This window comes from Elephantulus edwardii, unplaced genomic scaffold (assembly GCF_000299155.1).
Source record: "Elephantulus edwardii isolate Elephantulus edwardi_28Jun2011 unplaced genomic scaffold, EleEdw1.0 scaffold00121, whole genome shotgun sequence".
In the NCBI taxonomy this organism is placed as follows: Eukaryota; Metazoa; Chordata; class Mammalia; order Macroscelidea; family Macroscelididae; genus Elephantulus; species Elephantulus edwardii.
In genome coordinates this window covers 1,466,115-1,479,395 of record NW_006399871.1, presented here as the reverse complement: position 1 = coordinate 1,479,395, position 13,281 = coordinate 1,466,115, and the positions used below count along the sequence as shown (strand labels likewise).

The following is a 13,281-nucleotide window of genomic DNA, read 5'->3' as shown; positions in this document are numbered from 1 at the left end:
AAACTGTGACTTTCTTCCCTTCCAAAAGAGTAACTGTCTAAAGTTGGCCACAACCTAAGGCTTCCTGAATAGACAAAAGCAAGCATTTAAGAAAGCCTAGCTCTGTCTTATGATTGACGAATAGAGACTCCAATCTCATCCAGAGACACAGACTTCCTGGCCAGGCTGGACAAGCAAGCAACAGCTGGGTGCTTTAGTATCATGGTGGGTGCTTTAATATGATGGTGATGTGCAACAGCCACAGTAACAGCCCTACCAAGAGAGCTCAGGGCATGGAAGCAGTCACATGCTAGATTAGATGACCACATTATAATCCCAAAGGGAGCTTTGGTGAGGTGGTCTGTAGCAAGCTGCATGTCTCTGTGGTTCGAATCCACCAATGGTTCCAAGGGAGAAGGATGGGCAGGCATCTTCTGTTTTCATTTACAGTCTCTGAAATCTGAAGAAGGGTTGCTATGAGTCAGAACTGACTAGACAGCAGTGAGTTTGCATTTACAATCCCAACAAATCAGAATTCAAATTTACTGTCTAGTGACTTTAGTCAAATTACTCAATCCCTCTATGTTCACTGAACTGAGACGTGCAGAAGCCAAGACAACAGCTCTAACAACAGAGCTTAGGACATGGCCTGAGGTGAAATCTGGCTTACATCTCTAGCTCTCAAAGAAAATGACTTGAGGTTCTGAAGTCAGATAGTACTGGGAACTGGTATGGTGTTGCTGACATGTATCCCAGGACTGTTGCTCTAGGCAGAGCCCCCAACCCAGCCTCAGAGCCTCCCTCTCCCATGTGTACAACACCTTTGGAAGAAGAGGGAGGTCAGGAGGGATGTGGTCAGTCACAGCCCCACAGCATGGCGAGTGCTCACCTTCACAGCTGCCCCTGGAGCCATTGCAGGCTCCCGACTCCAAGGGCGAGCTGCTAAACTCAGCAGGCAAAGGCTGTTTTACATAACGGCTTCAAAAACAAAAAGAAAAATGGTTACTTATAATATTTTGCCCATTTTTCTCCACTATCCAGCTAAGAAATGGCCCATAATTTACATATTCAGCCTTCAGCTGCACTCAAAAGCAAATCAGAAAAAGTGCTTAAAAACCATGTAATTAAAAAAAACCCCAAAAAGATGTAATAGCACAAAGTAATAGAAAAACTCAAGAGATCAGGTATCTAATTCAACTATCAAGTCACTGAAGAATGCAAGTACTTCCCTGGCCTAGTGGCAAGGAGCTGCAACTACAATCGCAGAGGCGCACGGTTTGAATCCACCAGATGCTCTGCTGGGGAAGGAGGGACAATCTCCTCCTGTACCAGTCAGATCTGATTTGACGGTACACGTACACAGATATAATAATAAAATAAAATTAAAAAAAAAAAAGAATGCAAGTACTTCCAGTAATGTTAATTAGCACCTTGAACATGACAATGTAATATTTTAGAGATAGTATTCAAATACCAAATACTATCAAAGCAGTAGATTCTGCAAAAGAGCTCATCAACAATTTTGACAGACAAGACTAACTCAATAATAATAATAAAAGTCACAAGGTTTTGCACCACTGTCCTGAGATAAGGGTCTAACAGATGCTCCACCCAGCAGCACTTGCCCTGCCCTCCAGGGATAAAACAACTATATTTACTACAGATGTGAGCGCACTGGATCCACACAGGCATCTCTAGAGTCATCACTATTTTTTTTTTTTTTGCTTTAAAGTTATTTTCATTTTATTTGATGACATGTTTATTCTCGAGCCATAAGTTTTCCTTTCTTTAGCTTCTTCTGATTTAGGAACAACCTGTTCCTTTTCAGTAAGGATCATCTCAGTATGGCAGTGGGAGCTCATGTAGGGGTTAATCTGACCATGAGCTCTGTACATGTGGCAGCACATCTTGGGAGCTTTGTTCACCTGGATATGCTCAATGACCAGAGAATCAACATCTAAACCCTTAAGTTCAGCGTTACTTTTGGCGGTTTTAAGCAAAAACTCAGCACTTTATTTGGGCCACTGACCCTGTGCCCAACCCTCAATGTTTGGCCTGGGCACACCTACCAACTCCACCACTGTATCGTCAGAAGGGCACACACTGCTTTTGCAAAGTGACATCTTTCAGATACTCGGTGGCGTTCCGGATATGCATACCCTTGATGGCCTGGGCAGTTTCTCGGGTGTTCTTAAAATGGACCAGGAGATTTGAGGCTCTTGATTTGCATGATTTTGTGGGATTTTCCGGGTCAAGCAAGTAGCGAACCATTCTGGGAGATTACCGGGAGATGCGGGAAGACTGGGGTCCCAGGAGGCAATGACGACTCGCCTGCATTCAGAGGAGTCCCCAGGCCACCATTCTCACCCAGACAGAGTCATCACTATTCTTATGTTTTGATTCTCTGATAAAAACCAAAGCACATCTCTGCTACCAACCTGATACGCTCACAAACAGCCTGATACAAGGACTCAAGAGTCAGCTTGTGCTTGGGGACAGAAACCAACAGCGGCTGCCCATAAAGCACTGCTCCAGAAGATGCGCTTGATGGCCTGGACTTCCTCTCCCTGAAGTAGATTGGCAGTGTGACGCATTCTGAGCCATCTTCCAACGTGTTACAGACTTCATACCTGTATCAATCACACAAGAAGATAATTTCAGAAGCAGGTCCCTGTGAGCAAGAGATCTGAGCTATACTTAAGTGGTGCTTAACTGAAACAGGACACATCTTAGCAAAAAAGGTAGAGAAACTATTTCCAAGGTGATGCTAGAGGTTGATTAAAGGGGCCCAAGGAGGTTCACAGCACAGTGAGAACTGACACAACCCAAGACTCGGGGTAATGAGATCCTTTCTCCAGCTATGACCACAAAGTTTGTAGTTATTCAACTGCAAATGGGCACACAGTTGACAGCTGTCATCCAGCCTCTGGTCATCTCTTGTCACCAAAAAGTTAAATTATTAAAAATGCATTGTCAGTTGCTGCCCTCTACAATAGAAGTATTAGTCAAGAATGTACAAAATATTAGTCAAAGATTCTTCTGTGCAAAAATGTAAAATTATAATGTTGTCATTTCTGTTCCAAATTATTATACAAAAGAATCAAAAATATTGTTTAAAAATAAATCAGAGATAAGTGAAGAATCTACCAAATGTTTTATATTTTGTGAACATATGAGATTTTGAAGAATTTATAGGTGTTTTATCCTAGAACAGATGTTATCAAAATTGCTGGTGAAAGACTTGTTTTTTCCCTCTTCCTACAGCTTTACTTTGCTTGGCTCCACAGTCAACACTCTTGGCACCAGTAGCCAGGAAATTAAAAGACGTATTGCCATGGGAAAGTCTGCTGTTAGGAATCTCTCCAAAGTACTGAAGATCAATGGTGTCTCTCTGGAGACTAAGGTGCGTCCGATACAGGCTATGGTCTTTGCTATCACTTGTTATGCACCAGAGAGTTGGACAGTAACTAAGGAGGCTAGAAGGAGAATTGATGCTTTTGAGCTGTGGTGCTGGAGAAGAGTGTTGAGGGTACCCATGGACTGCTAGGAAAACAAACAAGATTCATCCTGGAAAGGGTTAAACCAGGCGGCTCCTTGGAGACAAGGATTCTGAGGCTCCATCTAACATACTTTGGACATGTTGTAAGGAGAGACCGGTCCTTGGAGAGGGACATCATGCTTAGGAGGGTGGAGGGACAGCGCAGGACGGGAAGGACCTCTATGAGGTGGATTGATTCGGTGACTGGGGTAATTGGGATGGGAGTGTCAGAGACAGTGATTGGCACAGGACAGAGCAGAGTGTAGGGCTGTTGTACATAGGGTCACTATGAGTCGCAAGCGACTCAATGGCACACAACAACAAACAACAACAACAGGGGAAAGACACAAACTTACTGGTTCAATTGTTAAAGAGTAAATTCTTATTTTTGCTCTTACATACACACACACATGCATGCACACACACACACTCTTCATCGGATGCAAAAGGCTTAGAAACTGTTCCAACAGCAGTTTACAGAGGAAAAGCTTCTAAGAATAGCTGTACGGATAAATAACGTATGTCCACTGTTGAGAATGGACAGTGTTCCTAGGTAAGGATCATGTAGGCCAATGTCACTGTCAATAATCAACAGACCTTACAGGATAACTGGTCTAGGTTTCAGGATATTTTTCGGGCTGCTGTTACTCAAGAAAAGTGCCCTAACTTCTGAGTCTATTTACTCACTGGACAACGGAGTAAGCTACCTTACTGGAATCTCCCTGTCACAGATTCAGCTTTGCGTTAGCTGCATCATTTGTAACACACCACACCACATTTTAATAGTGTGGTGAAGATAAAACAATTTTGTGAACACTGCATATACAACTTGCTCAAAAAATATATATTACTTTTATTTTGAAAAGACAATTATTTAAAATTAAAAAAAAGAATTATCAATTCATCCTTTTCCCATGGGTTAGCCTTCAAAGACTCTGACAATTCCTCTTTGTTGGGTGGTTGTCAAGCCTGTGTCTCACAAGGCAATATTCTCGTTCTTCTCAACTCAGGTACTGGAAACACCAATTTCCAGAAATGAGAGAAGCTATATTAACTCGTGGTTGTGGTCAGAAAAGGACACGAAAACTGACTTCTCTGTGCCCTAGACCTGAGGCCTGCCATGAGCCTTGGTGAGCTCCAGTTAGGAAAGTAAGGAAAGAAGGTATGAAGAAGATAGCAGGAGGAAGCACAAACAGAACTAGGAATGTGTATGGCCCCAAGCCACTCCACTTAGGGATCCAGCAGGACAGAAACCAAAACAAAATACTAAAAACTGCTTCCAAGCAAAGGTTTTGTCTGAGTGAGAGTTGATGAGAGGCTTTCTAGAGCGAGTGGCTGGCTGGGTGCCATAGGCAAGCTCCCACTGACCCTTGTTAGGGTGGCAACTCATACACACACTGTATCACACAGAGCAAATAAGAAACGGCACTTGGAAGGGGCCAAAGGGAGCAGCAAGTTCAGGAGGAGGCCTGGTGGTGTAGCAGGGTAAGTGCTGAGCTTCTAACTGAAAGGTAGATGTTTCAAACTCAACAGCAGCTCTGCAGGAAGATCAGACGGTCTCTTCCTATCAAATTCTGTGCCTTACAAGCTTGATGGAATGTTGTCCTGAATCAGAACTGATCTGATTTGTAGTGGGTGTGGTTATGGGACCCACAAGGAGAACCTGGTGATTAGCCTCAGTTGCTAAACCAAAAGGTCAGTGGTTTAAATCCACCAGCTACCCCACAAGATAAAGGAATCTACGGAAGTCTCCTTCTGTAAAAAATTGCAGCTTTGAAAAACCTATGGGCGGTTCTACTCTGTCCTATACTGTTGCTATGAGCTGGAATCCACTTGTCAGTACTGGGTTTGGTCCCGAAATCCACTGAATGCAAGAGCTGAACTGGCTGTTTCAATCAGCCTTCTCTGTTTCTCCTACTCGACAGATCTGTGGTATCATAACATCTGCCTGAGGGGTCACAGCCTGTGGAGAAGGTGATCTTCTAGCCCTCTTGTCTCTCTATGGGCTCTTTCAGAGCTATGAGCCTTCTTGACAAAGCAGAGTCATCTCAAGAACCACCAAACAGACTTTCTTATCAGGTGGCAGCAAAAGGTGGACAAAACACTGTGTCCATGCCAAGGAATCTGAATGGCTGGTCCTGAAGTGCCAGCAGGGACTCAGAACTAACTTTCTACAATGTCTGCTCCCAACCCTTGGCAGCGACTGCTGAGTACTCACACAAAAATGTCGTCCCGAGGCATGATGTGGTTTAAACCTTCATCCATTTGGAAAATTTTATGGAACCGGTGATTATACACATCTGTGACTACCATCTAAGAGACAACAGTAACAGAGAGAGTGTCAGATGGGCAAGAGAATATAAAAGATGGAAAAGAATGATCATACTACTAAACTGCTTAAATCCCAAGGGCCAATGTGGGAGAGAAAACCAATCTTGCTTCAGTGTTGCTTTCTGCAAGGACATCATGCCACCAGTTCCATAGCTCTATAGGGACTTGGTTGCCACCAGTGTAAACATGCTGGAAACATCTGCCCTGAAGACTATGAGGGGACTTGCTCATGGTGTAAGGCAGTGTGGTGTGGCACTGAATGCAGACTAAAAACTGGTAGCTGTCCAGGTCTCCACAGCACCCTAAGCCAATACTGGAATGGGCTAAATTCTAAGTCCCTGAAACCAGCAGGAGTGCAAGAAGGTGAGGGTGAGGAAGGAGAGGAGCACTGAGCAAGGCTCAGATGAGGGAAGGCAGATGAGGGGGTTTATGCTCTCAGCTACCTATCAGCCAGAGCAGGGAACATCCAGGCAGATGGTGCTTGATCAAAAGAGAGGTCCTGACTTTTCTCTCCTCTCCAAAGTGCCAGTTTCCGTAGAAAGCCCAGAAAGGGCAGTTGCTTTTAAATAGGTACTTTTAATCAAGAGTATCACAATGTCACTCTACAAACTTAAAAGTGTTCAGGACAGGAAGAACTTCCAGGTTCTTGTACAGAAAAAGACAATAGGAAGAGGCAGGAGAGTGGAGAGCAAAGCACAACTCTTGCCCTGTATCCACACCTGGCGTGATCTCAATGGACTAAAAATAGGTTCTGGGTTCAGAAGACACCAATTTCAGTAACAGGGAGCAAAGACCAAGAGGTCTGAGGTATCCAGGAAGAACCATATTTATGTTGGCCAGAAAAGAGTAGTCCTCAAAAAAATGGCTACAAAGTTGAACATGAGCTCGAAAAGAATCCAAAGCGCCCCGAAAGGGTTAAATGCCACTAACCAGCCCGCCTTACATTTTCCGCAGCAATGCCCGACAGGCTGGAGAGCGCCTCACACAGGTCTGATACGGCCCCCATCAGCGGCACAGTCACACGGTACTACAAGAGAAACAATTGGGGTAATGAGGATAAGGATCAGCTCCCAAAAGGATGGGAGACAAGATGAGATGAGCTGGTGTTGCTAGTGATACAGATGCCCTTCTAGGAACAATATATAAGATTAAGAACCAGTGAGTTACCAGCAGAGTAAACGTGTGTATCACTCCCCATCTCTATCCAGGCAGCAGCACAGAAGGCTGGGTATCTTCCCCACCCAGATGTCCTTTTTATTAACTTTCTAGAGAAATCCATTACCTCCTCTACAGAACTGCGCACACTGCCATCTAGTTCGCCATACTACCTTTTGTTAGAGATGAAATTAAAACCAGAAGACTAAGCAGCAGTTATGAGGAAGTCATCAGTAAGCTGGAAACACACTTACTGGTTATATCTCTTGTTCTGGCTAGGTTCTCCTAGATAACTTGGGGTGAAGCCGAAATAAGAAAAGCACCCAGGCTTCTAGTACCTCAACATTTAAATACAAGTATCATATTGTGATGAAGTTACTTTAGTGACATGAATAGAATACAGGGAACAAAGTGACAGAGAAGCCCAGAAGCCCTAAAATGATAATGAGATTACACAAAGGACAAAGGGTACACAACATACAAGCAAAGACTGAGGGGACTCAAAGGCAGCTAATGGAGCTTCCAATGCAGCAGAGGGATACAAGTACACCCCAAGTCTGGAGGCCTGGAGACCGATCCAAGATGAGCCCTGACTCAGTTACCTGAGTAGGTCTGCAGCAGGGGTCAGCAGGAACCAGGAAGACCTCCATAATTCGATCTTTCTTCAAGGGCAGTGGGAGAGTTAAATAGCAAAATGGGTCAAAGGTCACAGATACTTTAGCACATTCTGGACAAACCAAAGTAGATTTAAAGAGACCATGAAAAGTGTCCACAATCACAGAATCATTCCGCAACCTGTGATTCTCCCAGGCCTCCTTTGCTACAACCTGAAAGAAAGAAGAGGTAAATAGGACATTTTCCATGAGCATCAGTCTTTTATCACTGTATCCTGATGACTTGCAGGCAAAAACCCAAGATACTGAGCAGTCAAGAACTCACTGTGGCCCAGGAAGGGCTGGAACTACTTTTAACAGACTATGCTCGTGGCCCATGTCATCCTGAAGCCCCATTCTTGACGTAAGAGCTGCGGGAAGTAAGGGGTCTGTGGGCACATGCTCCTAAGTGGGGCAAGACTGCTTCCTCTTGAGTTTCTGTTGATGTGAGGTACTTTAATGAGGTGTTTTTTCTGTAATATGTTGTCAGAGGACATATGGTGGTATAGCCCATAGGACAACGCACTTTTAACCCAAAAGTTATGTTTCTCTGGAGGTTCGAATCCACCATGGGCTCCTTGGGAGAAACAGAGGCAATCTCCTCTTATGCAATTTATAGCTTCAGAAACCAATGGAGGGTCGGCTAAGAGTCAGTTTCAACTTTACCTAATGAAATATATGTTGAAATTCCAAATTTAAATGACCCTACTAGACAGAGTAGCATTAACCGCCCCACAGGGTTTCATAAACTGTAATCTCTACAAAAGAAGCTCATCAAATCTATTCTCCTGCAAAGCAATCAGTGAATTTGAATCTCCAGCCTTTGGGCTGAAGCACAAGGCTTTGAACCTTAAGGCTCCTTAATCTGTTAAATCAGCATTTTATAACTGTGCAACTCATGCTTTTTTCCTTTAAGATCTAAATGCTATTTTAAAGTATTCATCTTGACCATCTATGTGACAGAAACTGTAAAGCCAAACTCAATGACACAGAGTTGATTTTGATAGATAGCAGAGTGGCTCTACCCTCCTGGACCATTTACAGCCCCAGGAACCCAATGGAGGGTCAGCTATGAGTCGTTTCCAAGAAAAGCTTTAGGAAACAGACTGCCACATCTTTCTCCCACTGAGAAGCTGGTGTGTTTGAACTGAGGTTAGCAGCTGAGTATGTAACTTTTGAGTTCCTAGGGTTTCCTGATTATGTGACAGGGTAGTAAATTCTATGAAATTTACTATGGGGAAAAAAATCCCTTTTCACAGATCAGAAAAACCAAGAGAATAAGTGTGCTTTACTAACAATGACAAATAATTGTGCACAAATTTTAAGAAAAGCAGTAACAATCTCAAAAGAAAAGGCCCAAGGTAAAAGCATCTTAGTTTCCAGAGTGCCCTAATGTCTGGTTCACCAGTGAAGGCACACTAAATAAGCTGACTCTAATTTGAAGGCATTCAAGAGGGAAAAGGAATATCTCAAGTTAACTCTTCCTGACCTGGAATGCCTTTCTCTCAGGATCTACATCCCTGTCGGCAACAGAGAGAGGACTCTGACACACAATCTCAGAGACCAGAAGAATAGTATCTTCACATTTTTAACAGGACAAAACTTCTTAGGAATGTTATTTATAAAAAATTTTCAGTACCATACCGCATCTGGTCGTCCATTAGCATCTTTCAGCTCTAAGTAGGGCTTCTTCTTCACTCGGTTCAGATCTTCATGCAATCCATCTAGAAGAAAGGCTAATAGCTCCTGAGAGTCTTGTTGCTGGTAGCCAGAAAACTGAGGGGCAAAACGTCCCACTTGGGTCTGCAATAAAAACAATCACAAATTAAAAAAACAACAACAGTCAGATGAAAATAGTTTTCCACAACAGCTCTGCATAATCAGCTGAAATGTTGAGAACATTTGGCTGAGTAGCTTAATTAACTCCCGAAGAGCTTAGAGAAAGTTAGTGGTTCTCATCAGAGGGGTGGCTCAAAAAGGTCAAAGATGGACCTCGACCAAAGAACTTTAGAAATTATACTCTTAACACTTGTAGATCTCCAAATAACTATCTGCCCTGCTCTACACCAACGGTGCTCAGACTACCCTGAGACCAGCAGCATTGACACCACCTGTGACCTTGTTAGAAGTGTATGCTCAGGCCACAGTCCAGATCTATTCAATTAGAAGCTACAGCAATGGGTGCAGTGGTCTGTTTTAACAAGCCTGCCAAGAGATTCGTAAGCATCTAAGAATTGTTCCTCAAATCTTGTGTTATCTACTAACCGTTATGTAGCTATTAAATTCATTAACATGAAATACAATTAAGAATCCTGTTCTTTGATTCTTGAAACCACATTTCAAGTGGTTCAACAGTCACATGCGGCTAGTGGCTACTATAATGGACAGTGTAGATACAGAACACACCTACCACTGTGAAAACACCACATGACCTCAAACAGCTTGAAGTACCAAACCCACTGCCAGTGAGTCTATTCCAACTCTAAACAACCCTACAGGACAGCGCAGGCCTGCCCCATTGGGTTCCTACTGCTACATAATATTGACCTAAGTAGACAGCCTCATCTTTCTTAACACTGTACTAACAGGGCTCCTTAACATCCCATGATACCATCTGTTCATTGTTTATACTACTGTTAGGGCTTTGTATTTAAACAATAATTTACATCTATTTCCCCAGAAATTAATGCGACCAAGGAAATTAAAGTGAGTTAGTTTTCAGTATTAATAAACTACCTGAGATTGTCATTTTCTCGCTGGACTAAAGTGTTTTTATTTTTCCATTTCAAATCAGAAACAAGCATACTTCATCTACCGTGTCCTTCATGGAGCTCCTTGAACCCCAGTGCTGAGGCAAAACATGGTCTCTCTGGTTTGAGCAGATAAAGGCTAAGGAATGTTTCCCTCAGCAAGAAAAAGCATAAAGAGGAATGATGAATTGTAGTCCACACCACTGCTTGCCAAATATTTTGGCTGTGGAACCCAACTGAGAATTTCCACTGACCATCTTCCAATAATATCAACCCAAACCTGACTTTAGGGGACCCAATTCAAACCACAAAAAAAGGTTAGGGTGAGTACAGACTCAAAGAATCTAGGAGTACCTTTCAGGAAATACTAGAAATTAAACTGCATTTTTATAGGCTGGCTTAGGACAATGATCATTTATTTACACACTGTCACCACACAGAACACAGCATTCTGAACAATCAGCTTTAAAATGGTATAGGGAACATTCCTAACTCAAATGTAAGAGTGAAGAACACTACAACGAAATGGGTAATGAATAAAAGGGGTACAATGACTGGATGACAGAAAAGGGTCTCATTATGTGGTGTGGTATTTTTCTTCTCAGATTGCACCTTAATCCAAAAATGAACATAAAATGTCTGGGTAAAACCACTCTCCCCCAAAACAGAAAAAGTATATACTCAGACTTACTTTGAACATGCGTGGTGCCACATGAGAATCCCTTCCAGACCACATCTGCTTAATAAGGTCTGCATAGGCTTCTGCAATCTCCCCTTTCATCCCCAAAGGGTTTTCTCTGTTGATTTCAGCCTCATATTCATCTTTGAGAAAGTAGTCAGTAAGTGGTGCAGTATTGCTCAGGCACTGAAACAGATTATGACCAAAGCTCACACTTTTTCTCGAGAGCACAAAGAGATAAAATAAACCAAGTTCTCAAGGACCACTGAGGGTCAGCTCAAATGAAATGAAGCACTCAGAAGTCTCTGCAAGGCTTACAAAGAATAAGAAAGCACACCTTCTCTGGAGCCTGAACTAACAGCCACATTGTGGCTAATCTTCCAAGCACATGGTCTTTTAAAAACTAAAGTTTACTAAGTCTTCATATCTGAAACAAGAAATCAATTAAAGGACAAAAGCTGTGAATCTCAAGTATCTGGCATGGATCAGGTAGAAAGAATTTGTTTTCAATGGAAGTGATTCAGACATTCTAGTATTTCAGGAGATGGTAAAATATAAATAAGCAGAAGGCAAAGCGTTACTAACATCAAAACATTAAGAGGAGGGGAAAAGCAACACAGTTCAGAATCCAATGAAGAGTATTACACATGTGTACATGGATTTTAGCAGCTCAGGTGGCCAAGAGGTAAGAATCTGCACTGCAATCCTGAAGGCATGCAGTTCAAATTCACCAGGTGCTCTGTGAGAAAGATGAGGAATCTCCTCCCACGCAATTACTCTCTGAAAACCCACTGGAGGGTCAGCTATGGGTCAGTTCCAATTCGATGGTACACAACAACACTGATTTTAAAGCCATAAATTTTAAAATGAAGTATTACATTTCATCAAATGTTTTTCATCTACTGAGATAATTATATGGTTTTCTCCTTTACTGTTACTATGTTAAATGACACACTGATTTCCAAGTGTTAAACCAACTTAGCTTTCCTGTCACAAATCCCAGTTATGGCTTATCATTTTTAGGTCTGAATTTGATTTCCTAAAATTTTAGCTTAAATATGTCTGTAATTACAATATTTTTCCTTTAACTTCCTTGTCAGATTTTGGTTATTCAGGTATGCTGTTTTGTAAAACGACTTTGAGAGGTGTCCATCTTTTTGTACTCCTTGGAGTTTTTATATGAGTAGTATACAGAAACCATTAAATACAAATATCAGTAAAACTATCCAGAATTTTCTTTGTTAGGAGATGTTTTATTACCAAATCAATTTCTTTAACATGTATACGCCTACTCCAATTTTCTATTTCTTCTTGTTAGTTTGATAAGTTGTGTTTTTCCAGGCACCTTGTCTATTTCATTTAAATTGGCCAATTTATTTTTTTTAATTAATTTAGTTTGTTTATTTTTCATTTCAATGAACATCTACAGAGATTTTGGAATTCCATTCATTCATTGTTGCACCCCTCTCCCCGCACAAACCCCTCCCCCCTCCCCCCCTAAATTGGCCAATTTAATGGCACAAAGTTTCATTATCCTTTGAAAGACTTTCTTAAGGAATAAAGTTCAACAATGAGGTCTTCCTCATTTTTGGCATTGAACATCCGTGTTTTCTCTTTTTCTTTCTCCCCAGCGGTTTACCAATTTTATCAGTATTTTCATAGAACCAAACTTGACTGTACAGTAATAAATGTATTTTGCATTTCACTAGTCTTGGGTTTTATCTTAATTTTCCTCTCTCCACTTCTTTTGTTCATTTGTTCTTTTTTCTATCATTGTGACATGGAAATGTAAGTGAATTTTAACCTTTTTTAACTGTTCCTTTTTTGGAGCCCAAAGCCTGAGTAAGCAACCTAGTTGATCACACTCAGTATGTATTGTTATAATTCAATCCCAGGAGAACAGTATTCCTAACTCCAAGGGGAGAAAACAGGGTTCCACATCTTGAATCTCCCTGGATTCTGCCCTATGCACTGCTTCCCTGGTTAATTTTACTCTGTAAGCGTTCCTTGTAACAAGCCGTAACTGTTAGAGTAACAGATTCCAATGAGTTCTATGAGTTCTTCTGTTGTTGTTGCTGTTATGTGCCGTCGAGTCGTTTGTGACTCATAGCGACCCTATGTATAACAGCCCTAAACCGTGCTCTATCCTGTGCCAATCTCATTGCCTCTGACAAACCCATCCCGAGTACCCCAGTC

The 13,281-nt window shown here is 42.0% G+C and overlaps 1 protein-coding gene across 2 annotated transcripts in view; it reads right to left on the bottom strand.

Moving 5' to 3' along the window:
* USP4 (ubiquitin specific peptidase 4 (proto-oncogene)) overlaps positions 1-13,281 on the bottom strand; it is a 44,860-nt gene that overhangs the window by 9,478 nt on the left and 22,101 nt on the right. For both annotated transcript variants that reach the window (XM_006892915.1, XM_006892916.1), the window contains 7 exons: positions 11,098-11,271; positions 9,301-9,459; positions 7,606-7,830; positions 6,792-6,875; positions 5,736-5,830; positions 2,418-2,609; positions 869-957 (listed from right to left, as the gene is read on the bottom strand). In XM_006892915.1, coding sequence (XP_006892977.1) covers positions 869-957; positions 2,418-2,609; positions 5,736-5,830; positions 6,792-6,875; positions 7,606-7,830; positions 9,301-9,459; positions 11,098-11,271 — 1,018 coding nt within the window. The remainder of the gene's footprint in view (positions 1-868; positions 958-2,417; positions 2,610-5,735; positions 5,831-6,791; positions 6,876-7,605; positions 7,831-9,300; positions 9,460-11,097; positions 11,272-13,281) is intronic.